General features: G+C 39.1%; 2 protein-coding genes across 3 annotated transcripts in view; one reads left to right on the top strand and one right to left on the bottom strand.

The window, feature by feature from the left end:
• The first annotated feature begins 2,596 nt into the window (after nt 1-2,596).
• LOC149096171 (uncharacterized) lies at nt 2,597-9,437 on the top strand. Its single transcript, XM_089281256.1, has 4 exons — nt 2,597-2,722; nt 3,741-3,902; nt 7,285-7,553; nt 8,416-9,437. The coding sequence occupies exons 1-4, from the start codon at nt 2,713-2,715 to the stop codon at nt 8,440-8,442; spliced, it is 468 nt and encodes a 155-aa protein (XP_089137382.1). The 5' UTR covers nt 2,597-2,712; the 3' UTR covers nt 8,443-9,437.
• Nucleotides 9,438-13,448: 4,011 nt separating this feature from the next.
• Nucleotides 13,449-25,778, bottom strand: part of LOC110066159 (voltage-dependent L-type calcium channel subunit alpha-1D-like) — a 44,840-nt gene continuing 32,510 nt past the window's right edge. Inside the window, exons 34-46 of one of the 2 annotated variants that reach the window (XM_089280853.1) lie at nt 24,866-24,946; nt 24,256-24,375; nt 23,484-23,549; nt 22,559-22,650; nt 21,760-21,922; nt 20,831-21,055; nt 19,894-19,999; nt 19,650-19,760; nt 19,202-19,332; nt 18,132-18,248; nt 17,985-18,040; nt 17,358-17,466; nt 13,449-16,247 (exon numbers count right to left, since the gene is read on the bottom strand). In XM_089280853.1, the coding sequence (XP_089136979.1) occupies nt 15,621-16,247; nt 17,358-17,466; nt 17,985-18,040; nt 18,132-18,248; nt 19,202-19,332; nt 19,650-19,760; nt 19,894-19,999; nt 20,831-21,055; nt 21,760-21,922; nt 22,559-22,650; nt 23,484-23,549; nt 24,256-24,375; nt 24,866-24,946 (2,004 nt within the window). In that variant the 3' untranslated portion in view covers nt 13,449-15,620. The remainder of the gene's footprint in view (nt 16,248-17,357; nt 17,467-17,984; nt 18,041-18,131; nt 18,249-19,201; nt 19,333-19,649; nt 19,761-19,893; nt 20,000-20,830; nt 21,056-21,759; nt 21,923-22,558; nt 22,651-23,483; nt 23,550-24,255; nt 24,376-24,865; nt 24,947-25,778) is intronic. The other variant, XM_089280854.1, reaches the window with a different exon arrangement.

Raw genomic sequence — 25,778 nt, forward strand, 5'->3', positions numbered from 1 at the left:
CATTTGCGTTTAACAATATAATCCATATTTTAAAGTTGATAAAAATCCAATTTGTCTTTTATAACATTAACACACAACCATTGGCAAATAGCGCATAAACAGTTTACACAGCAATAACAGAAGAGACGACGCTTTGATGTACAACTAGATTCTCCAAACTGTACGACACGAAACGTCAAGATAAAATAAGAAGAATTTATATCCTGACATTTTGATGTTATGAGTTTGTCTCCTGTTTATTTTACTAAGGCCCCATTTATATGGTCTCGGGTACCCGAGACAACCCTTCCCCGAGTTACCCTGGCCGAGGTAACTTTTAGCTTATTTCTTTGCAAAATTCAACCGTACCAACCGTCTACATTAGAATAACGAACCCGTCTCGGGGGGTGAGACAACTCCGGTGGGCGAGTTGTCTAGCCTCGGCAGGAAGGGTAACCCTGGCAAGCGGGACAACTTTTCTTCATGTGAACGCTTTGGCTCGCCTGACCGGGACAACTCTTGGCGTGGCGAGTGTCACGTAATGCCTAGATTAAGGATTTAAAGCAAAAATTCAACTCGGCACAAACCCACTGTGATCGAATCACCCAGGGAAACGCAAAGAAAGAGGGATATTTGCGCAAATTTATTTTTCAATATGGGTTATGAATAATCATGCAGGGTCAACTGTGACTCGACCTACAGGGACTACGTTTTCACATATAAACGCTAGCTATAGTTGCCTCGGAGGTAGGGTTGTCTTGGGTACCCGAGACTATACAACTGGGGCCTAATTGTAATCGAACTTTCCCAGCTTTTTGAGTTAAGTGATATATGAAGCCATGAAGCTTTCAGAAAATCCCTTTTAGATGAAGTTATCAACATTTCAATGCAGAAGAAAGTCTATCTAAGGTTACAAACGAATCTAAAACGTCTTTCATTACGATTATCCATAGCAACATCATTAAAATGGCTTGTTCTTTAAACGAAATTCAAGAAGCGGATAATCTTTTCTTTCAGTACTAGCTATCTCACTTTGACTAATGGCCTATCTCCAGCTGCAATTAACAAAACCTCCAAGCTTTATTTTGCGTTATAAAGTGTAAAGTAAACAAAGAAGCATGAAAGTGTTACTCAATGGCTTTCACACATTTGAATGGTCACACATTAGGGTTTTGTCCAACCGAATCAAGTTCGAACCGCTATGAAACAGCACCGGATGAAAGTATTACTCAGTAGATTTTTAAAGTAATTTTTATCCAGACTATTAAATTTTATAACCCTTTTACACAGCACAATAAAAGTGCTGTTCAGTAGCTTTCCGATTTGAATGGTCACACACTAGGGCTTTATCCACAGACTTAAAAGTTAGAACCACTTTGTACAGTGTAATAAACAGTGCTACATAAAAGTACTGCTCAATAGCTTTCATTTCAATGGTCACACACTAGGGCTTCATCCACAGACTTAAAAGTTAGAGCCACTTTGTACAGCATAATAAACAGTGCCACATGAAAGTACTGCTCAATAGCTTTTGCACTGTTTAACAGTATTGATTCGTATGCAAGAATCACATACCACGTTAAAATTTCTAACATTTCTTAGACAACTTTTCAATCGCCAAAGAACAACAAGAAAGCAACCCAGCCATGGATATTTTAACATAATTTTTCTTATACAGTTTCTTCCACATCTGCGCTAATATTGAGAAGACTGTCTTTGTCAAATCTACATTGTTGTTTTTGGTTATTGCTTCAACTTCAGATAATAACAGAACCTTATTGCTGACTGTCAGCAAACTGCAGGTGTTTGCTGCCTTTTTCGCTATTTTCCCTCGACAGGCGTTATAATTTATAGAGAGTTTAATTAACTACGACAGCAGAACGCCGAGGAAAACGTCGATTTAAAAATGAATTTGAATCAGTTTTACCTGCGAATCTCGCGATACTCTAAAGTCATTTGCTTTGTGTCTTTTTGTCAAAACTATCCGGAAACTGAATAATGGCACGGAGCGTAAAGATATGATCGAAATACAAATTTGAAAAACTATCCGTCGTGGTTCACATTCTCCAGACAATGCAGAATTTGGTGATTTTACGTTGTTGTTTTGCAGCGAGACGGCAAAGAAATGTACCAACACAATAGGTCCTTTGCAAGATCCGGTCACGTGGTACGGAATTAATTATGCCGGGACGCAAGTTGCACAGTGGGACCGCTTTCATAACAAAGCAAAGTCGGGCTGGAGTGGTACGAGTTCCTTTGTTTTGAAAGTCCCACTGTGTAACTTGCGTCCCAGCGTAATTAATTCCGTACTGACCGAATCCTACAAAGGGCCTATTATAACCGGCACGTGCACAGCCATCGCTCTACTCATAAAACTTTTTGTTTAACGACGTTCTGGTTACCGTTGCCGTCGTGGTTTTCTTAAACTCCCTATTATAACTGCAAACGTGCATTAAATCCGAAAGAATTTACGTTTTCGATAGCATTACGATTCTCGCCGATTGCAACTCGCGTCTAACGGCTTCATTAGAAACAAAACTACCACGTCTGCACTAGCTGTATAAAAAACAGAAACTCGATGTAACTGAATCAATTTTAGATAACCCTTTTCTGTTTTATTTACATTGATCTTGAATCCATTTAAAACTTTCAGGCTTGAAACTGCCGCTTCTGGACAAAAGTTCACAAACTGAATTGCGCTTGTTATGCTTTCTGTTATCTCTGCCAAGCATCATGGCAACAGGTTAGTGGCAACACGCAACAGTCTCTCCTGTGTTACTAGTTTCTCTGGTTTTACTCTGTCAGTTGTTTTTCAAGGAGCAGTTTTCAATTGAGTTTCGTTAAACCAAAACCAAAGTTATCACTTTGGCCAATCACAAAGGACACACACAATCTAATGAACCAATCAAAACTTGAAGAAAATATATGTAGCTGGCAGAAAACGTGGGAAAACGTGTGCGAGCGAATCACGATACTGGTGTTGGTTTTTGACTTCTAATTGGTTGACAAAGTGGCGCGCGTTTTTTTAAGCCAATCGTGTAGCGTAGTAATGGAAAAAACAAAACAAAACAAAACAAAAAAACAATGACACCTAGTAAGACTACTTCGAAATTGAAAAATCGTTCCGCTAGCCAGAAAAGTAAACCTCTGGTAAGCAATAAAAAACTTGGAAAGCTGTCATTTTTAGCGTTATCTGGCTTTGTTAGAACACAGAATAATAATAATAATAATAATAACTGGAACTGCTCACATACTTAGGAGGACTCTATCCATCAAGTAATCCAGCAGACTTATGACTGCCCTAGGCTCACGGATTGAACTCGGCACCATAAGTTAAAAGCGGCAAGACTTTAAGGACTTATAATAATAATAATAATAATAATAATAATAATAATAATAATAATAATAACGGTTTAATGATGACTTTTCTACAGAGAAATTCTACATTCATCATATGCTAACAAAAATTAAAAATACATATAGATATATCAGTATAATTTACAAGTAAAAACTATGTGAAAAACACAAGTATGTAAAAAAATTAATTAATTGTGTAGATTCAAAACAATCTAATCTGAGTTAGGCTTTAGTGTTTTGAAATTTACCCCCGACCAAGGGAGACTAATGTTCGAAAATTTGCCTTTGCAAATTTTCTCCGGTGGTAATTTTACCTCACTTTTTGAATTTGTAGTGGCCGAATTGCGTCGTAGATAAAGAACAAAACGTGTCTCTGCTAACAGCTTGCATGTACTTCTTCATAGAATGCTCGTTCGCTGAAGTCGTCGCCTCAAAACCCTGCCTTGGAATCGGCGCAAGTATCACAGAGGAGCAATGTAGACAACTGAGCAAGGAGTGTTGCGTTTTGGAGAAATTCAACGGCGACTTAAAATGCCTCCGAACCAAGAAAAAACAGCCTAGTGCAGGTAACCATGGTGACATGACGTACGTTTTCGATGAAGAAAAGTTACAGAAAACATTTAAGATTGTTATTTAGCAAATAGCCTATGGAAAATACGCGATTGGTTTAAAATTATGTTTCTAATTAACAATTAGTATAGATTATGAGCTCGAGATTTCTATGAGGTGATAGTTGCACTATCGCTTCATAGAAATCGAGAGCGAATAATCTAATTGTTTTAGTAGAATTCTAACTGAAATTTCCTTCAAATGACGATTCCATTTATTTCTAGTCTTAGTATTAAACTTCCCGCTTTAGAGACTTTGCGCGGACTGAATAAATTGTCAATTTGCAGTTTTGTAACCGCGCTTATCAGTTTCTTTCAAAAATTTCGAGCTGACTTAATTCAAGAAACCGTTAACGCCTTCCTTTTAGTCTTCTCGAGAATTTTGTATATTCATTTGTTTCTAAATGTTCTTTCAAAACTTCGGAGAAACGAGGAAAAGTTGAAATTTTGTCCACCACACCAAGCCGCTGCACACTAATGGCTGATGGCGTGCAATGGCTCAGCCAATCAGATTACAGCATTTGCATTAGTATACTAGTAGAATTCTACTAAAACTCGATAACAACACGGTACGTATTTTCTATTTCTCAAATAGCTGGAGTTTATTTGAATCTAACACACGCCCTCATTAGTTGACTTATGGTCACGTTGCAATGGCTAAATCGAAATGTTGCCCGGCGAACAACAATTAAGAAATTGTCGCCCTCTCCATCACTGAACATGGGTTACTTTGACTACTCTTACACTAAATTCCAGCCATATAAAATATAGCAAAACACTAAAGCACTGGTCCCTTGGGAAAGAGTTAGTTTTGTTTTCCCTCGAATGTCGATGTTCCCTCGATTTTTTCTCGGGAAACATCCTCAGGAAAGCAAAAGTTTTTCCTTTGGAACCAGCGTACATAATGTTTGAGGGGTCTGTTGCACTCTCCTGCGCATGTGTAACGATTCGATATTTTCATCCGGCCGTACAACTTTTAAATTTGGCATCGGCGAGGAAACTTCTTTTCCGTGAAAGTTACAGTGAAGGTATTCAAGAAATTACTTATTATTTACAGCATCCTTTTCGTTTTTGAGTGAGGTACTTTTGATCAGGAATTTGTGGCGGGGGGGGGGGGGTATTTCGACCCAGCGTAAGGGGCCCAGGGGTGGGATATTATATTTTGTATGTAGCTCCAAGAGAAAACAGCTGGTTATCTAGAGCGGCGACTAATCTATAGTGAGTTCCGTGATTGCTATTGGTTAAAACCCTGGTAAATCTTGCACTGTCAATCAATGTCGGACATGCACGAGTATTATTTTGTCACAGACCTTTTAAGAAACATAAAAACAAGAAACTATTTTAAAACTGCAATTTATCTATGCTTCCAAACGACGACTGTTATAAATGTTGTTACAGAAAAAATATATTTGTAATCACAGGATAGTTTTCACTCAAATCAAATTTATTTTCGGATTCTTTTAAAACAGACACATGGCCGGGGCGGGGGGAGGGGCTCAGATATTGTGCGTGAAAAGCATAAAACAATGGATTATTTTATCATTTGGTATAAGAAGAAGTCAAACAAAGAGACTGAACTACTTATTTTTGTAACGTATCATTTTGGGTTTAATTTAGTTCTTCCCCACTCAAATTTACCCCATCGTGACATTTCATGATATAGCATGACATAGCGTGACAGAACAAGACCGGATGCACATGGCGTGACGTGATAAGGACTTTTAACACACATTTCTTTTAATTTTCCTTTAGTCATTTTAACTTACCTTTTTACATATTACGCCTTTAAAGCTTTTAAAGCTACAGTCTGAGCGGGGCTGGGACTACGTCAACGCTTTTTCGTTTGACCAATCATAGCGATGTTTGGCTTCTGTAACAACCTGAAGCTAAATATCAACTAGGGTTAAATGGAGATCATGTGATCAACGGGTGACGTCACAATGACGTCAGTCAATTCCATGGAGCAGCTCTGGTGAGACATATAAGATATGCTGGCTTTTTGACATTAATCACCACCTTTTTGAACGCAATTCTCGCCAGAACACAACGAGTCTTGTTCTTTGTTCCCTTTTCAAAAACCAATGAGCGGCACAAATTTGTACTGTTTTACCGACGCGTTACAACGTTGCGTGACGGTTTTCAAACGGATTACCATTGAAAAGGACGTCATAAAGACGTCACAGCTCGGTCTGTGAATCATTTTGATGACAGCATTCAACTAAGCACACAAAGTAACATGAAATTACAGACTCTCGCTGATTGCAACATAAATTGCACGGTTTACAACGGTTTACAACTGCTTTATAAAGAAAAGGTAAAAGAAGATTTCTTTTATATCCAAGGGTTTACTATTTGTAAACTCTTCGAAATTCGTGACAAACAAGTTATATGTTCAGTAAAATGTGTATTCTTAGTCATTTTTGTATCCTGATTTTAATTCCTTAAGCAATTTTTCTCACAATATCTGTGACTCTACAATTACGTCATAATCTCCTGTAACTCCTTGGTAAACTGTTCAAAAACCGATGTAAACCGTACCTTCTGGCCCTTAAAGGTGTGTCTGGAATGAAAATAGACCATGGGAACACCCTTTCAAAGATCTTAAAGTACTTTTTATCTACCAACTTCGTTTAAGAGAAAAAATGGGCCTTTCTTGAGATATGTTTAGCAGAGATATATTTTATTGCTTGTTACATGAGGTAGCTAAAAACCTCAATTTTGAGGGAAAAACGAAATCAACGAATCAAGTTAGGGAATTAGGCAATAACCAGATATGGGCAATAATTTTATTGAGCAAGTGATAGATAGCACGTGTGCCGCGTTTAGTTCGAATTTGTAAATTTCAGTGTAAGTTATGGACATTTAAAGCATATGAAAACCCAGACACTCGTGGACAAATTGTGTTGGAAAATGCCAAAAACATGAAATCACAATCGTCATACCTACATAATAAATGTCAACACCCCCATTCCCCCTTTCAATGTTGGAAAATAGTCAAATGCAAACTTGTGTCAGATGAAAGTGTTTTGTCAACATTGCCTAGGGGTAGGGAGGGGCAAAATCTGTATAGAATGATTTCTTTCCAACCCTTGTGACCAAGGTTGTAGTTTTGCTTATTTTTAATGTGAAGTTCCATCAGAACGTATTATTCAACTGTATGGTATGTACTTATTATCATGATGACGCGATAGGAGATGGCGTGACATGACATGACACTACACGACATGACAAGGTGACTTCTACAACGCAGGACTTAGTACAAAACATTGCATTACAATGGAGTAGCGTGACTTGACAATGCCACCACCATTTTAACCCGTGACATCACTTCTCTTTAAAGACAGCTGCCGTGACGCCCCCATTCTGAGAAGTAAACCAGTGCTAAATCAGTTTCTAGAGGGTGACGTCACTTTTGAGGTGAAGGTTGTCTCTGAGCTGCAGTGTTGGGACTATTGCATACGGCAAGAAGACTGCAAAGCATACAACTACTATCACGCCATTGGTCAATCGTTTAAGACTTGCCAGTTGCTAAGCAACGACGTGGGCTTACCCAGATTCCAAAAGGGGTGCACTTATCATATTATGGACAAGAAAAAGAAAAATATTAAGGTTAGTTCAGATTTCAATGCATCTAGTTTTTAAAGGTGCGTTTCATCAAGGCGCGAAAATAGATTATTTGCCATGACAACCTCTAAGATGTCTGCGGTTTCCGATGGAGATCTGAAGGGGTGGAATGGGAACTAGGATTGGGAAATTGAGATTGACGTCAATGGGACTGGGAGTCATAAACAAAGAGTGGGAATGGGACTGGAATTTGGGCAATAAGGAGGAATTGGGATTGATGCCTTCTCCCCTCACCCACCCTACAAGTACCCTCTTTACAAAAAAGAGAACGCAATTGTACAGCAACAACCCGCGTGTAAGAACCCGGACATTTTTCGAATTCTGGCAAAATACGTTCTTGTTCGTATTTTGGGGAAGTTCTTGGCAATTTAGGCTAAATAGGTTCTTAATTAGGTTCTTACTTTCTATGAAGGTTTTATATGAGTTCATTACCAGAAAAATAAATAAACTTGGGTTTCAGACTATTTGGTCCTTGAATATACAGTATTTATTCACAAATGTATTATGTATTTTCTTGTAAAGTCACACTCATAGGTGAAAATGTTTATCATAATTCAACTGTAGCCCACAAACATACAAGAACCTGCTTGATCTTGCTTGGCTAAACAGGCTCACATATTTTTGGGTATATAAATTGCAAATTTCTGCCAGGTAAACCACTAGGTTCTTACAAGCGAGTTTTACTTTACATGAATTGACTTTCAGGTACGTCATTCAGGAACTACAATCACTCAGTCTTATAAATGTAACAGCAGAATAAACCCATGGATTATGAGAGGTTAAATTTATGATATCTAAAGGGAACTTAAGCATACAGTAAGAACAATTAGTTATCTTGTTTTATCAGACTCTGCTAAGAAACAAGTGTCGCTGAAGGCCGGTCGGAGAAGACTTCATAATTTGGACTGAACTCAGTGGCTCGGAAATGTGGAACTTAACAACATCACTACCTTTTCACGCATTAACCCGTTCCTCTTACGAAAATTGTTTTCCACAACCCTCTGGCGAAATTGCAATTCTTCTAGCAGTTCTACACACATTTCTTATAGAATAGACGAGAGAACTAACTTAAGTTACAAGTTCTTGTCTCTAAGTCGCGCGCTTGGTCGCGTAGTAATCATGTTGGTCATTTCTGAACCGGCTGTGATGTTCAAACGCCGATAAACACTAATGCAGGATTATAAGTCGTTCGAGGTTTTAAGTTCTACGTAACCCACTTTAACTGAATGACAAATAGAAAAGAAAAAAACCTCCGGAGCTAGTGTGCTGCCCTGTAGCCTGTGTAAAAAAGAAGATAACCGCTGACTAAATAGAGGCTCAACAATGGCGGAATGTTTTGTTGTGGGTTTTTGAAAGGAACCTGTATCTTATAGCAGCAGTGATGCCGGCTCTCCTTGGATCTTGAACGACTTTTCGAGAAGCTTTCCAGTCAACGCACTCCACCAGTTGTGCAAGCTGTCCATCCGCCTTCCACTCCACCTGGAGTAGAACCATCCACCCTCAATGAACCACCTGTGTAGAATGCTGTAGTGGAAGCAGCTCCGAACAAGTCCGTGCCTGACCCATTGGTAACAAACATCGAAGAATCAAGTGTGTGCTTTCAGCCAAGTCCAACTGCTAAGCGGAACCAAACAGACAAGTCTGCGACAAAAACTCGTTCCACACCACGTGTGTGTCCAAACCACCTACCCGCCTGGCCTTATGAACTGCCGTTCTGGCCAGTAGTGACATTAAATTGCTCGCGACGAGCTACACAAGTTAGTATCAAAAATAAGTTTTCTTTTTTTCTTCTTCTTCTTCTTCTCTTTTCCTTTTTTTATTGAATTTATATAAGGAATTTTTATAAGGAACTATGCAGCCCACAGTAGGTGTGGCACAAGACTCTTTAAGCTATCACTGAGTGTTAAGTTCAGCTTTCAGCCTCAAAACAAAAAAAGGAAGGGAGATGTTAGGTTGCGCGTTGCACTCTGGGCTGAATAATAAAGATGCGTGTGTTCACATCCAACATGGGGTCGGGCTTTCTCTTTCAACTACAGAAAGTAAAACTCTTCAACTTGAGCATATTGACTTGATGTACTGCCAAAGTCTCAGAACTGACATTAAAAGAAATGTATGGACATTCCGTAAGCAGAAGATAAATTTTGAGCTTGCCACTGAAGGATGTGACTGAAAGGTTCTAAGTTAACTGAAGAATCTCTATCCTGTTAATCGTCCGTTCATAGTCCTGGAAAAGGATAAAATTTTAAAAAAAGATAATAATCTTTTTTAAATTTTATCCTTTTATCCTTAAAAAAGATAATAATGGTAATGATAATAATAATAAAGATAATAATACAAAAGTTATTTGTGATTGTGTTCAGGCGATATGCTTCTGGTTCAGGAAACCTTTACCAAAAATGTATGAATTCCTTCATCGAGCCAAATTTCGCTCGTTAGAGACTAAGAATGGTATATTGGACAGAATTATGGAGAAAAAAGAAAGTTTCGAAGAAAATTTGTGTTTTTCTTTAAGCATTCAGCCCTCTCTAATGTAGCTCGTGTTGCTAATACTGAGTAAAACAAACTTGGAAAATGTCGTTTCGTTGCGTTGAACGAAACGAGTAAAAACAATGAGCGCACAATATAAAATGAGCAAATTCAGAATTCACTTTAGAGAGCAAGTAATCAGTTGCATCAGTCCTTTATGAAAGATTACTACGTCGAATGAATCCATCGATAGTGTAAAGTTAGAAATATCAACGCTCATTGCTGAGTGGACAAAGATTAACTAATGTTTGAAGAGAGCTTTTTATAGAGAACGTTCGAAGAAGAAAAAGGCTAAGTTTCTTCCACAAAATACGCTGGTTTTGTGTATAGTTCTTACCTTGGCAAGATATAAAAACCATATCTTATCCGAAGCACGTGCTTGCAAGGCTTGCTTGAAGTAAATTCTTATTGCAGTTGTTAGTGTTTCCTAACTGCTCTAAACGAAAGAACGGTCCAAAAGAAAACTTGGTACTTGTTCCTGGAAGAGGCCAAGCTGAGGTAACTTATGTTTCCGCTGGTGGAATTCTTGAACGTGATGGTAGATGCACTACCGAGGAACTTAACACAGCAAATGTTTCAGCGATGTACAATTTGCAATTTAAATTTGCACGCGTTTTGCGACTACACACCATATGGCTGATTAATTGCAATCATTTGCATTGATTAATTCGCCATCTTGGTGCGGGATATTTAAATTTCATTTGTATACGCGAAGGAATATGAGTAAATATGTTTTAGTTCAGGAACCCGTGCGTAACCAATACCTGCTATTATTCAGACAACTCATACTCTGGTCACAAAGCAGAGGTTAACTGGCTAAATTAATGTACCTCCCAACTCAAATACGTTTTCCGATTGGAGGAGAACGTGTCACGTGTTGTGGGTCAAAATCCACTAACTCCCTAGGGCGAACAAAACTCACTAACTCGCTAGGGAAACGAAACTTGAACTTTCGAGTCGCACGTGATCAGGTCGTGCTCCTTGAAACCGTGGCAAAGTTTTGAGCCAGCCGGCGTCGATTTCTTTGCATTTTTTTCTGTTTTTGAGTTGGGAGGTATAACAATACACTTAATGACTGGTCCCAGTTTTGTTTCCCCTCGACCTCAATCTTCGCCTCGGAGAACATCGAGGGTCTCGGGGAAACAAACCTCACTGTTTTCCTTGGGGCCAGTCATTAAGTACAAGTGCTTAATCTTCCAGGGTCGTTCGGTCTTTCAGCGGGATGAATTTAGGAAGACCCTAGCCTGGAATCAAGATTTCTCAATCAGGCAGATCGGTGAACGTCATCGTCTTTGAAAAGGTCCTTTTTTAAAATGTTTTCCGCCCTCACTAAAACGCAAAGCCGGCGTTTTCAAATTCCTCCGGTTTGAAGAGCGTTGTCGAAAAGTTCCGTTTTCCTGACGAATTGGTGTGGACGATAGGCCTCTAATGTTTTAATAATTTAATTGTATTCTCCTAAAACAGTAAAAACTATATTAGGAGGTTTAAAGTTAGACTGAAGTAACCGTAGGAATAAAGCTGCGTTTTCAAATTCCCTTTAAGGGTGAACCAAAACTCGATCCTCAAACAAGCAAACAAAGAACTTGGCCAATTTCCAGCCATCAGTTGACCGAACAAGCTTGGTCAACAACCCATATGTCTTGTGCTATGGAGAAGCTACAAGGAGAGTGTTGCCGCGGCATTTAATTCTTTTGTTATTTTTTTCCGTTTGTACGTGCATTCTTTCCGTCATCATCGCATTCTTTTCGTTTTTCTCGCTTTCACGTAATCAATATTCTGTTAGGTTTTTTCGCATAATTTTGTTTTGCTTGAGTTGCCTTTAGTATGCGTTTTTCTTGTATATTTGTGCATTTCCATCGCCACGTTACAGTCATCTTGTTTCATTTACCGCCTTCCGCTTTCCTCTTTCGTGTTCCTAACCGTCCTGGTCATACAACATTTGTAAGTATCGTCTACCTTTGGGTCGTTATTTCTGTTTCTTTTATTGTATTCGTTCATAACTTGTAATTTATTTTGTCCGTAGCCGACCGCTCGCTCTTCATCGCTTTCTTCGCTTTCATCGTTTATCACCGCACTTTGATGATCGTTTGAATTCTACATTTCGTCATATCGATTAAAGCACATGCGGCGTGTTGACACCACTACCCCCCCCCCCCCCCCTTCCCCTCCCTTTAATTATGACGTTCGTTTTGATATTTGCCCATGCTACAGTTTTGATAAACACGTATTGGGGATAACTTGTTTTTGGGACAGGCTGCAGTTTGCCTCTCTGTTCCTGTCAAAGCGGAGCACCTTAAGCTAATGAACCACGATTATTGAAACCAATCTCCGCTCAGTTTGTATAGGTGGTCAAATTTCAAAACAATTTGCACGACCCCTTAGGGCGCGGTGTGCAATTTGTAGTCTTCAAAGAATTTAAGAGTGGTTATTTATTCCAAAATGCACGAGAAAAATCATTTGATTACTTGTTTAATATACATGCAATCCAATTTTAACTTGCTGCAATGTTTGGGATTGACGTGCCCTCGGCCAATCAGCATGCTGAAATTCTTACGTGTATTACTAGCGAGAAAAATAAATGGATCGTCGCCTTTCTAATGTAAATAATGAAACAAATTACAAAGATATCGAGAGGAAGCCACATCAGCCTTAGCAGGTTTTCATACGGGTCCTCTATCCAGGTTGTGCTGGTTTTCCAGGACGGAAAACAGTGGGAAAATTTGAACCGCTAGAAAAACCCTCAGAGCAAGGAAAGAACCAATAACAGACTCAAGCCACATTTATATATAACACTGGGCCAGAATCGAATCCGTATGCACGTTTATGTCATACATGAAACACGAAAGATCGTGTCTCACCACATTTCCAAACATCAAGAAGAGTTGAAAATACGACCTGTAGCGTATTTTTGACGAGCTTTGGTGTTTGGTAATGTGGTCGAACACTGTCTTGAGTGTTTGATAGATCTTCTCAATCGACTTGACAAATTGACAATGTTATGACGAAATCCATAGTCAATAACAGGACAGACGCATGAAAAACGGATGTCAATTTGTTTTTTGCGATAACAAATTGTCAAATTGTCCGCTCTCGCTCGTTGACGCTTCGCATAAATGATAAAATCATGTGTCTGTCCGCTTATTGATAATGAAAATTAGCCAATGAGCGCGCGAGAATTTCAGCAGTTATCGTAAAAACTAAAACTGAACAGAAAACGGAGAAAATCGTAAAAATTTATATAAAGATCCGATATCTAAACACCATCACGGTCATGATTTCCTTTGTTTAAACTCGATACATCATTAATAAGTTTGAAAATAATTAGTCTAAAACCATCACAAGGCAACCAGAACATTTTTCCGAACAAAATATCCTTTATTTGCAGATTAATTCTCATGTTGTTTTCAGCCTTTTTATTTTATATGCTGCCTTAAAGGCGCGAATTTTTCTTTATAAAAATTAAAATCTCTATTTACAACCAGATACAAATGGTTCTACAATACAATACGATAAAAATTTGCTCTAGGAACAACTCTATATCATGTTCATTGATTTCGCAGGGGGGCATAAATATGGTGCTACAAAAATATCTTCCCGGTAGTGGAACATTTCAGAATTGAATATTGTATAACTCTTCAAAATTGTAGACTTCCACAACAAAAATTGGATACGAGTTCTAAGCGCACGGTACAATGCTTGGTTATACTATTCTTATCAAAGTCTTTGCTACAATTACAACTTAAGGTATTTTTTTTTGGCCGATTCAAGATTCCTGTAAAGGGTATACAATTCAAAGTTTTTTCAGTTTTAGGCAAACCATGTTTAACCGCGTTCGAAATAAAAATAAAGGTTTTTTCCTCTAAAGGGCATACAATTAAAGCCTTTTTTCAGTACTGCGCAGATCAAGTTTAAACAAGCTTGAACGTAAAATAGGAGTTTTCCTGACTAATTTCTATACAGCTTCAAGATCAGCAGAAGATTGACAATATGAGATGATATTATTTGTTGCTAGTCATATTGGCAGGTAAAAAAATAGCTGTTGAAAGATAACGCTTAACTATCTGTGATAGAGTAGTTTTCAATTGAGTATCGTAAAACCAAAACCAAACCAATTACTTACCAATAGGCCATTTTACAGTTGTGTGCTTAGTTACCTGGCCTATGAATACAAGCGAGGCTCGAGGTGACCTTGCTTTGATACAGACCTTTCTACTTTTCTCATTTAAATGCTGATTAGTTAGCACAAGAGCAACTTGATTTACACAATAAAACAGTGACGTCTGTATCAAAACAAGGTCGCCTACAGCCTCGCTGTCATTTAAAAGCCAGGTCACTGAACAAACAACTGTAAAATGGTCTATTAGACTACTCAACCAATCTCAAATCGTAGTAAAACCAAAACCAAAGTAATCATCTGAATACTTTCGACACTCACTAAAAAAACCGCTCTAAGACATCTACTAATTAAATAACTATCTCACTTTCTAAAGGCCTTACATCACATACGGAGTGAAGAGGATAGCTAAAAATGTGTCACTCTCTAATGAAACAAAATACATAACTGGAAATCTTCTTTGATTGTCACTCTCGTAACAAAACAAAACAAATCTTCAAATGCAGATTTTGATATACTGCAGTATGTACACAGAACTCGATTAGAGCTATACTTCATTATCTAATTAACCATTTCGAATCTAGAAAGTGGATCAAAGTGCACAGGAAAAATAAATTAAAAAGCAAAAAATGCCCTAAGGAAAATATTCGTCAATTTATATACCTCTATTAACTTTAAACTATACAACTTCAGTTCCCTTTAACTAACATAGGCTTAAGAACTGAACTCATGAACAAATTAATTGAATCAATTTTGCTGCATTTTAAGTAAAAAAAAAGGCACTTCTTAAAAGTACAAGAAAAAAAATAAAATAAAATTATCCTTTGGCACTAATTTGACACAAAGCAACGAGTTGCTACCAACTAAAGTTACAAACATTAACTCGCGACAAACTAGGAAATTCTTACAAGGAAACACAATACAACTACCCAAAAATTAGCAATACATCTACTATTCATTCTACGAGCTCCTCTCATGTTTTGCATCTAGCTGCTCAATATTAATTTATATAGCTTTGTTTCTATAAAAGTCTGAACTCTTTGCCTAGCCAAAAGATGAAAGGGAATGTGTGATATACAAAGATGACGATGCAGTAAAATTTCAATTAGCTTTAACAGATAATATACCTGTGCTAAACGCGTTAAAGATTTACACTGTTTTTACTGTTGCGGCCATTCTCTAAGCAGTGGATGTTCTGCTTTTGGAACGTGTTCTGTTGCTGCTGACCCAAAACCGCGGGCGTTTCTGGAACCCGTTTCCACATGAAATCGTTGCTGGCAAAGCGTATTGGGTTGCACTGGTAAGGGAACTCTCTTAACCAATTGCGTGACAGCATCGCGTCACGAGCTGTGGATGCATTCCTTAGCAACGGTGTAAATTTTCACCTTTGCAGTCTCGATTTAACAGAGACATCAAAGATCGGTGATAATAATTGGAGTGTCAGGCTCACTTGACCACCGAGGCGAAATGAAGGGCGAGCTCCTTGTGCTATCTGCCTCTGCCGCGATCCTGACATCACCGAAGTCTTCCTCTTCGGTCGCCGACTCCCGATCGCTAGCTTGAGCTAAAATTCTCTCCGCGGCTTCGTTGAGGTCGTCTTCCGAAACGTCGAAAGCTTCGGCGATTTCTTGTTCGGCAACCCGAACAAGTGGGTCGTCCAAGGTTATCGAAACACCTTCATCGACTAACGCACTCTCGAGAAGGCTTTTGATACTTGAGGACCTTTCACGGTCGAGTTCACGGCCCAAATAGGAAGCGTCCCCAGAGGCTGGTCGAGGCGTCAAGCCTAAAATCTCACTCCTGCTTCGCTGCCTCGTATAACGTCTTGGTTCAGGTGATTGATTAGGCCTTAGTGGCAAGCTCGATGCAGTTTTTAGGCCTGGATGCCCCTTAAGGGCAGTCAAAAATCCCGGATCATCCGGGTCTCCCAAAGGAAGTTCAATGCGAGGCTGATCACCCTCGCTTTCGTTCGCGTTTTCATCTGCTGATGTACCAGCACTGGGTACTAAAAAAGGTTGATCACTGAACATGGCTGAAGGCTGCAACAACAACAACAAGTATCAGAAAAGAATATCGATACCTGAGAAATTTACAGCTCACTGCGGAAATACGAATAGGTAACCATGTGGATGGGAGTGCAATAAAGGATTTACACAACGAGAGATGTTTGAGAATTAGCTTAAATTTGCAAGAGGCGTTGGGTGAGTACAATTTGAAAAAAATTCTTTAAGTTGTTCAGATTACGGCAAATACCTTTGAGCATCGATTAGATTAGCCGAGAGAAGGGAGGGCCGGTTATGATTGTTGGATAAGTCGATAGAAATATTATGGAAATTTGTATTGCTTTGTTGCGGGATGTAGCAAAACAGTAAATGTTTGCCCCTTCCCCCCTTCTAGGGAAACCCTGAAGAGTTTTTCCACTCGACCATCAGTACCTTGAGGTGTCAAGGAAACACACGTTATTGTTATTTATATAATAATTAAATGAATGCGCGCGCTCTGATTGGTCAATCAGCTATGGTTTACTGTGCCAGTAAACTCATGGAAATTTCGCGTGTCTTCTGAATTATTATATAAAAGCAATAGCCCACAAGTTTTAATGGTTTAGAGACATGATAAACCACTTGGGATGTTGGAAGAACACTCGAAGAAATTCGTAAATCACTCGCCTGCAGCTCGTGATTTACGAATTCTTCTCGTGTTCTTCCAACATCCCGCGTGGTTTATCAGCCTATAAACCATAAAAACTTGTGGTCTATTGCTTCAATAGCTGGAGTTTAGGTAAATCTAACATGCGCTTTTATTGGTTGATTTATGGTCACGCAGCAATGACTAAATTTAAATGTTAACCCGGCGAGCAACAATTACACATTTGTTGCTTGTTCTCACACTGACCGGAAGTTACTCTGACCTCTTCTTGCCTAATTTTTTTGCACTTAACTCCAGCTACATAACAAAACATTTATTATCTGGTCCTTTTGGAAACAGTTAGTTTAGTTTTCCCGCGAATTTCGATGTTTCTTTTGACTCCGTCTCCGGAAACATCCGAGATTCTCGGGAAAATAAAACTTATTGTTTCCCAAAGGACCAGTAATTAAGTGTATACTGTTTGCTTTGAAGCCAACCTAAGCGCTCATTATTTAACCTACCCTCGTCCCAGTAAGATTTGACATTGAGGAGCTTTTCTTCTTTGTGTCAAGACCATGCCCATTTTTGCCCAGAAAAGTAGACAAGCGGAAAGAAGCCGGTCGTTTAAAACTGAAAACAAAAATGTCAACAAAGATGAAAAAAATATACACTTGGACCACGCTAATTCGAACTCGGTTATTTCGAATCCCCCGTAATTTCGAACTCTAAACTATTTCCCTTAAATTCGCCCTTCAGTCATTTACTATCCACTATTTCGAACTACTGCTTCCCTTGAGAGTTCGAAATAGCGAGGTTCAGCGGTATAATATGTGCTGTAAATAACCAATACTCAGCCGAGAAAGGTAACAAATATTGTGAAGAAAAGCAATTTTCTTAGGGTGACATGCGATCAGAGGACACGTGAGACTTGAAGGAGCCCAGTCACGGTATTTAGAGTTATCTTGTCCCCGTAATAGTTGACCAAGATATAAAGCACAAAGTGATAATATTAAACCATACAGGAACAGGGAAGGTTAAGGATGGAGAAGATTGACACGGATTACAAACGACAACTTGAAACACTTGGGCTACACTTATCAAGATGGGCAAACAGTGACGTTGCTCCTTTAACGTAATCAGATGAATACCTATGACGTGGTGATACTGATACTGCATTTTTAAGACTCTCCCAGAATCCCTTGTGCTGCAAAGACATCAAAACACGGTGTTACTGACAACGAAAAGCAACTACAGCAAAATGTCAATCCTGAGGTTTTCATGTAGATGTGGTTTACCTGGGCTTTTTGTGATGCGTCTTCTTTTAAGAATAGCTCGTCATCATCACTCCCCAGCTGACCGGAAATGGCCCGACGAAGCTGTGGTCCGAGACCATGAAGCGTCCTAAGACCCGCCTGGGAAGCGGCAATAGAAAGAGAGATGGAGATTATAACTATGGGCGTGATAATCATTAGGGCAATAAGGAACTCCCTGTCATGCCGCACGGCAGTACAAAACAGCATCAATAGCTGACGCGGGAAGGACCGGGAGAGGAAGGTGGGGTTGAACGGGTGGGAGTGGGGGTGGGGGTAAGGTGAGCCACCCAGATCAGCAATTCATTTAATGCGAGCAATTCAGAAAACTCAGAGAATTCCACCCTCTTTCAATCATCATTACCATTTATCATTAGGATAAATCAGGCTTGCAACATGACATGGCATGTGTTTTATGGCCTAGTTCACCACGAGTCTACCATAGCTCTGTGGTTGGAGCGCTTAATTCGTTAAAATCTTCTCGTCAGAGACAATTCGACTCAAGCGCTCTCCGGGTCATTTTCTAACAGGCTAATTCTTTTTCTGTCTGTATGGCCGTTCCACTCATTTAGGAAAGAGAAAGACAATGCTTTAGTTGAAAACAAACAAAAAAAAACAATAGTTTTTTTTTTTCAGAGAAAAGAAAAGGGTCTACCGACAAGTTGGTGTCGGAGTGTTTGAACTCGTCTTTTACTGGACAACAAAAACAGACGAGAGAACTAGCGCCTGCTCGGCAAATCTTCGTTGCAGAATTCCCGATTCTTTAGCAATCAGGGACAAAAAACGCGAGCTAGTCCAAAAATTCAACAAATGAAAACCACAGCAAGAAAAACTTTGATACGACAGTTGTTTGGCAACCTCAGGGTCAAAAAACTAAATTAATCAAAACAAAACCCTCGATGTGAAAACGGCGGCCTTAAACTAGTGCCGGACACTCGATTTTGAAACCTTTCCCCAAACTAAGGAATCTAAAACTCTCCGGTCGCTATGGTTACTCGGTTTTATCTTAGTCAACAACCTCAATGGACACTGACAAACACACTAACAGTTTTTACCTGTAAAGCCACAGTGCTGTTTCCAGGCATCTCATTGGCCTGGTCTTGCGCTTTCTGTCTCGCTTTGAAGCGGCGAAAGTACTCCTGAATCAGGTAGGTAGCGTAGAACTTGCCAACTGTGACGTCATCGCCTATGCAGTAAAAAAAAACAAAAACAAAAACAAAAAAAACATTAACAGCAGTTAGTTTTCTTGTTACCTAGAAATTCTTCTTAAATTTCTTGATTTCTTCTAAACATCTTGTTGTTTTTCACTCGAAGAACCAACAACCCTGAGTATAGATTACCGACCCATTATCCCCTGTAGCATTTCTGATGAACATTTACTCGTTTGTTCGTAATTTTCCTTTGTTTCTTCTTCCTCTTTTAAAGCATTTTACCAACACTCCATGCGGCGCCGTAGAGACGAACATCTAAAATATGGAGCGCCCGAAAAAAGGAATTACTCACGCACTCCAGGAGGTTGCACCACTTTATCTAAGAGCTCCATCGACGTCTTAGGCCAGATACGAAGAATTATGTTCCTGACTTCTTCATTAGCTTTGTCTATCGACCCTTTCCCTGCAAAAACAAAGAAACAAGTCATTTAAAACTAACAGGAGTACTACGTTTATTTCTTTAATTTAAGCCATATAATAAGTTGGCATTTTGAGCATTTTGCCCTTCCAGATTTCAAGGATAGCTTGTGTTTTACCTTCAGGTCTTTTAATGTTCAGAGATGATCGTATGAGTCCAAAGAGGGTAGCGTTGAAGTCGACCATTCCATCTTTGGTCAGTGGCATGTTCATGGTCACAAGGCGCTGTAGAAATAAAGAGACAAAGTTAACAAAGCTGTGCGGCAGTGTACTTCCGTTTGGACTTACAAATCAAAATTATGTAGCGACTTATTACTCTTCATCCTTAGAAATCTGATCATGTGGTAGGAAATGTTTCTTCGAGAAGTGGTATGTAACCGGCCGCATCACAGTGTATTACCCTGTGGGTTTACTAATAAATACTTTGTAACTACTTTTCAACTCTACCTCAGAAATCTGGTTCCTGATTATATTTGAGGGTCTGAACGAGCAATTACAACTTACAATGAATTCTTAAGAGGAAACGAATTCTCTAAATCCAATCAGACTATTCCTGGCACTAGAGTAGAGTCCGTAATTGCAACGCTTTCAATTTTTAGGATCACCCAAAACGTCCTTTCGTTAGAACAATCTGGCTAGAGAAGCCCAGCATAAGTGAAACTGTCTACCCCTGGGGAACACTGGGTTAAACAACCCCAGGGAGGTGTATTGAGGAAGCGCCCCTCGGGTAAGTATCTGCTTGCCCTTAACATTCCCACTCCAATCCTCCACAGCCCTGGGAACTCTGGGTTAAACAACCCCAGGGAAGGTTTGTTGAGGACACATCCCTCGGGTAACTACATGCTTGCCCTTAACATTCCCACTCCAACCACTAGGAAATACTGGATTAAAGTAAATCATTTTACCTTGCATGCTCCTCCACAGCCCTAGGAACTCTGGGTTAAACAACCCTAGGGAAGGGGTGTTGAGGACGCACCCCTGGGGTAACTACCTGCTTGCCATTAACATTCCCACTGCAACCACTAGAAACTACTGGATTAAAACAAATAATTGTACCTTGCATGCTTCCCTGTGTGGACAAAACTTTCCAAACCCCAGGGGCGGTGCTATCCGCTTGAGAACAGTCACAATATCCACGTGTTTAACGCAACCCCGTGCTTCAGGATCATACTCGGACCAGACCCTCACGTACTCGTCCAAATGATGAGGACCAAGAATTGACCAATCACGCGTTAAGTAGTCAAAATTATCCATGATGACGGCCACGAACAAGTTGATGATCTACAACAGGGTGAAGAATATTGGCGAACATCATCATCAATCAGTGGAGTAAGAAATTTGCTTTCTTTTCATCTTCAGCTAATTCAGAGACGATACGTGAAGGCTATCCCATGAAAAAGGGGGACTGAATTTTTCAAGTTTAGTCTTCCATAATCTTCACTATCTCTGTTTCTCTTTGGTGCTTTGCAAACTATTATTTTCAGACTTTCCTCGACTAAATGGTTACACGGCAACATGTGTCATACGAACATAACATATTGCTTAGAGAAGGTTTTTTTAAAAAAAAAATAAAATAAACAAACAAACAAAAAAACAAAAGAATTATTTTCGCTTTTTAATACCGGGGCAATATTAAGAAACAAGATGTAGCATTCCTCGCCAACCAAGCAAGGGGCATTCCTCAAGCACTATAATTGTTTACGTTAAACATACTACTTGGAATTTCGCTCTTTTTATGCCCAGCTAAAAGTTGATAACGGTATAATAATCGATGTAGCAAATTTGAAAAGCTGAAATTTCGACGGGGGCCCAACGAAACCTCGGCATTTTCAAAATTCACTTAGGAGGTCCACAACACTAAATCATCATCAAGTCAATAATCAGCCAAGTATTTCACTTGTCTAGTGATGCACATTCCAATTGTCAGTCTATAACACGCATATCTACAACAACGTAACAACAGATAAAGATGGCGCTTTCCTTACCAAGAACGAACAGATGGAATAAAACGACACAAAGTAAAAGTACGCGAAGTCCGAGCCACAAAGTCCCGAGGGTTCTTGCGGGTCGGCGTTCGGGTCACACTTGACGTCATCTCGATGCGTGCACGCTAACATAATCTGCTGCCAGTTTTCACCAGTGGCAGACCTAGAATGTAACGGGTTATTAGACAAAAAATTGTAAATAGTAGGTTTTAAATTCAATAAAATTATTTTCAGCTTTGTTATTGATAAATGGAACTTGTGCAGTGGTTTTTACTAATCATATCAAAGATGTCGTTTTTTCCGGTCCGAATCTCTTTTACGCAGAAGCTCAAAAAATATTGCGTGACAATGCAAACGAAGGTCACACAAGAGCAAGTAGCAAATGCAGCTTGTCACGAGAGGAAGAGAGGTCACAAAAGCCTAGTTATTTAAATCCGTCGCATGGGGAGACATCTTCTTTTTCGAGTCGGTTAAGGCTGGAATGTTACATTTAGGGACGGACCATTATTTTGTTGAGGGGAGATTGTTAAAGCAGTTTTCTGGGGCGTGAAATGTTTGTTTAATGGGCAATAACTGGTGCAAGAATTTTTTTAACATCAAAAATAGGACCTGAATAGTAGGAGTCATTTGCTCGATTTTTAATCCCCATGGCTCCCCTTGCACTATGTTTTTTTTTCAGCCGTTTTTGCTATGCAGGAATTTTGCCCAACCCCACCCCATTAAAAAAATAATGGTTAGTCCCTTAGGGAGTGTAAAGTTAAAACTGTGTCAGAGAATAGCAGGCGTGTGTTTACTTTACCTGAAAAGCACCATAAGCGATTGAGGAAAGGTCTGGAAATTGTTATTTCTGTTGATTGCAGTCTCAGAGTCAACAGCGATACGACCAAACATCTGCAAAAACACAAGTACGTGTTAGACAAAATCCTGTACAGGAGCGTTCTTGAAAGAAGAGGAGCAAAAAGAGCACGGAAGAGAAAGGAGAAAGGTAAAAGGAAAAGGCCAATTCAATGTATTGACAGTCCGGTGAATTTTATAATTTCTCTTGCAAACCAGAAGATTGAATTGGATTACGAATTGTTCTTTTAACCTTCAGTGGCGGATCTAGGTCTTATTTTGGGTAAAAAAAAAAGAAGAATCAGAGAAGGAAGCAAAGCCAGCAGGGCAAGCAAAACAAAACCGCCCCCTCATCTCAAGGTCTGGATCCGCCGCCACTGGCCTTTTACTTTTGGTTCTCCTATGAAGGAATCTTTGTTTACAATATTTGCCTCATTAGCATAAGCGATTCCATTTCTGATCAAGCTACAAAAATATCAGTTCTAAATATTGAAAGTGCATAGCATAGAATAAATTTCTCGAGGAATTTGAGCTCGATGTATGGAATACTTTCTGTGCCACGCGGGTTTAAAAACTGAAAATTTTAAAAAGAATGTATGCGCTCATTAACGCTTTTGCCAGTCAGAAATTTTGCAGTTTTTGAAATCGAATTTCTTCTTGAACATTACACCCAAAGGACCAAAACTTTCACCACTTACTAAGTTTCAAAAGCTCTTTGGAGTCAATTCATATCTAGCGAAATAACTTCTCTGTGCAAGATTTTCGGTTAATGAGGAAAAATGTAAAAACATTGACGTCGGCAACGATCGCTCTATTATTCAATTTCGAGGGCGATCGCATAGAAACCAGGTTGAAGTGATCGATTTTGATGTTCACGTTACGAATCTTACCTGCATTCCGATGACAGCATATATGAAGAACATCATAACAATAAGGAGAGCGACATAAGGGAGAGCCTGGAACGAGCAGAAAACAAGAATGAAATTATTAAAGTTACAGAGTGGATCAGAAAAAGGCGCTAAGTGAGCTGTTAGCTGGATTTTCCGATCCTAGTTTATTGAGTACAGCGAGCCAAAGGGTAAAGAGTACAATTTACCCATATGTTTACATGCATTCGATTCTAATGACAGGGTCTCCTAAGTTCACATACATGTGAACAAATTGCCCCCAGAACTTAGAGTGGTTTTCATTTGAATGTCGAAAAGCAAATGGTCTTGCATCAACTACACTACACAATTGGCTTAAAAAAGATTCGCGCCACTTTTTCATCCAATCAGAAGTGAAACCAATACCAATCGTGACTCGCTTTCACGCGTTTTCCCGCGCTTCGCGTCCGCTACGTGTATTTACTTCAAGTTTTGACTGGTTCATTGGATTGTCTGTACCCTTTGTGATTGGCTAAAGTGATTATTTTGGTTTTGGTTTTACGACACTCAATTGAAAACCGCCCTAGTTAGCTTTTAAACTTTTTCATACTTTATCTGTTCATGTTGTCACCATAGTTCTGGTTTGAAGGTTGTTTTGCTGGATTTCGAAAGCCGAGGGAGCTTGGGGCGAGTTATTTGTCATTGAGTGTATCATTTACATAAACTGTGCAACTAAAGACCCGGTTACCTAGTTAAAGAATGGTCTGCACAGAAAGGGACATTAAGTTAAGTTCACCTGAAAAGACTTGATAAAGGTCCAAAGTAGAGTCTTGATCCCAGACCCCTGGTTTAACAGCTTCACCAAACGCAGGGCGCGGAATAAACGAAAGAAGCCAAAAGCAAACATTTGTTCACTCTGAAGAAAAATAAGATATACAAAAACGAAACAAGCATATTAGCAAAACGAGCCGTACATCCTTAAAACACTCCAATTGCAGTCATGAGATGAAAATGAGTGTAGCTAAAAATGCCTTTTATAGGTCTTGAGTTTACATTTTTTTCAATTTGATTTTGTTACGTGCCGTTTAAGTTTATATCTCGTGAATGTGTCATGCTTTGATCTTACTCAGTGTGTGACAGCAAGTTAAAATGTTCGTTTGATTTTTAATTCCATAATGAACGAGCTTTAATGTGACTGTGTCGACGCAAACATTTAAGATTCTGCTGTTTTTAAGTTTTACAATGCCATGTTCCTTTTTTATATCAAATTATTAGCATTGAGTCGAGAATGTCCACTTTTAAACCATATATAAAATTTAATTTACTGCCAGTCGTGAAAAATCATGGCAATATCTTTAGGAATTAATCGTGTTTATGTAACATGGAGTGTTCGTTTATGGTCTTACAATTCTCTGAATTTGTCCGTCGGAGCCGCTTTCCAGTGCTAATTCCAACTCCGAAATACCTCGATGTCTCCTGAAAACATCCTACAAAGGCAAAGTGTGCTTATGCCTTAACATGGTTTAGCATGGAATGATGTCCAGTGTTAGCTCTTTAACATGCAACTTTAACAAGATGAGACAGTCATGGCTTACGGGTGATTAAGACGGTACTTTAACTTATACATTGGAGTTACGAAGCTTTAAGTAAACGAAGAGCAAGTTTATTTATAGACAGTTGTGTTTTACGTTAGAACCTTGTGGTGCCGTGTAGATGCAATATACATCAAACAACAAAAGCACGGTTATTAAGAACCCCAGTGACAGGAGGTTTCAAATTTGGGACTACCGAACTTGATTCCAAGTTGGAAGGGACATTTGTAACCAGGCCTCTGCATAGCATGTCCACCCACGCTGACCGGATTTGCCTTATTAACAACTCCCTTCACGGCGTATAAGGATGATACGCATGCATAGGTTTTATTGACATGTAAGGTTTAAAACTACTATAGAGTTTTTTATTATTATTTTTGCGGGAAGAAGCGAGATCCTGGGAACGAGCTGTTCCAGTTACTATAACAACTGAGCTACAGGAAAAAATCGTGCGTAGACTACAAGACAAAGGAGTTTAGTTGTAATCAGACTATAATGAAATCCAAACTGTAGAGACAAATCAGTGATGAAAGTTATCAACCGCGAATAATTTACGGACCTATAAAGGTTAAAGAATACATTTACCACGAGAACAGTTTACTTCAGGACACAAAACTAAACAAATAACCGTAAATAAAATGAAATTTGTGTATTAACTTAACATCAACTCATAAATTTAAAAGCTTTTAAAAAATTATATCAGTTTCTATCCTACTTGCCTTCGAAT

This window comes from Orbicella faveolata, unplaced genomic scaffold (assembly GCF_042242905.1).
Source record: "Orbicella faveolata isolate gen_17 unplaced genomic scaffold, um_ofav_v1 contig_48, whole genome shotgun sequence".
Lineage (NCBI taxonomy): Eukaryota > Metazoa > Cnidaria > Anthozoa > Scleractinia > Merulinidae > Orbicella > Orbicella faveolata.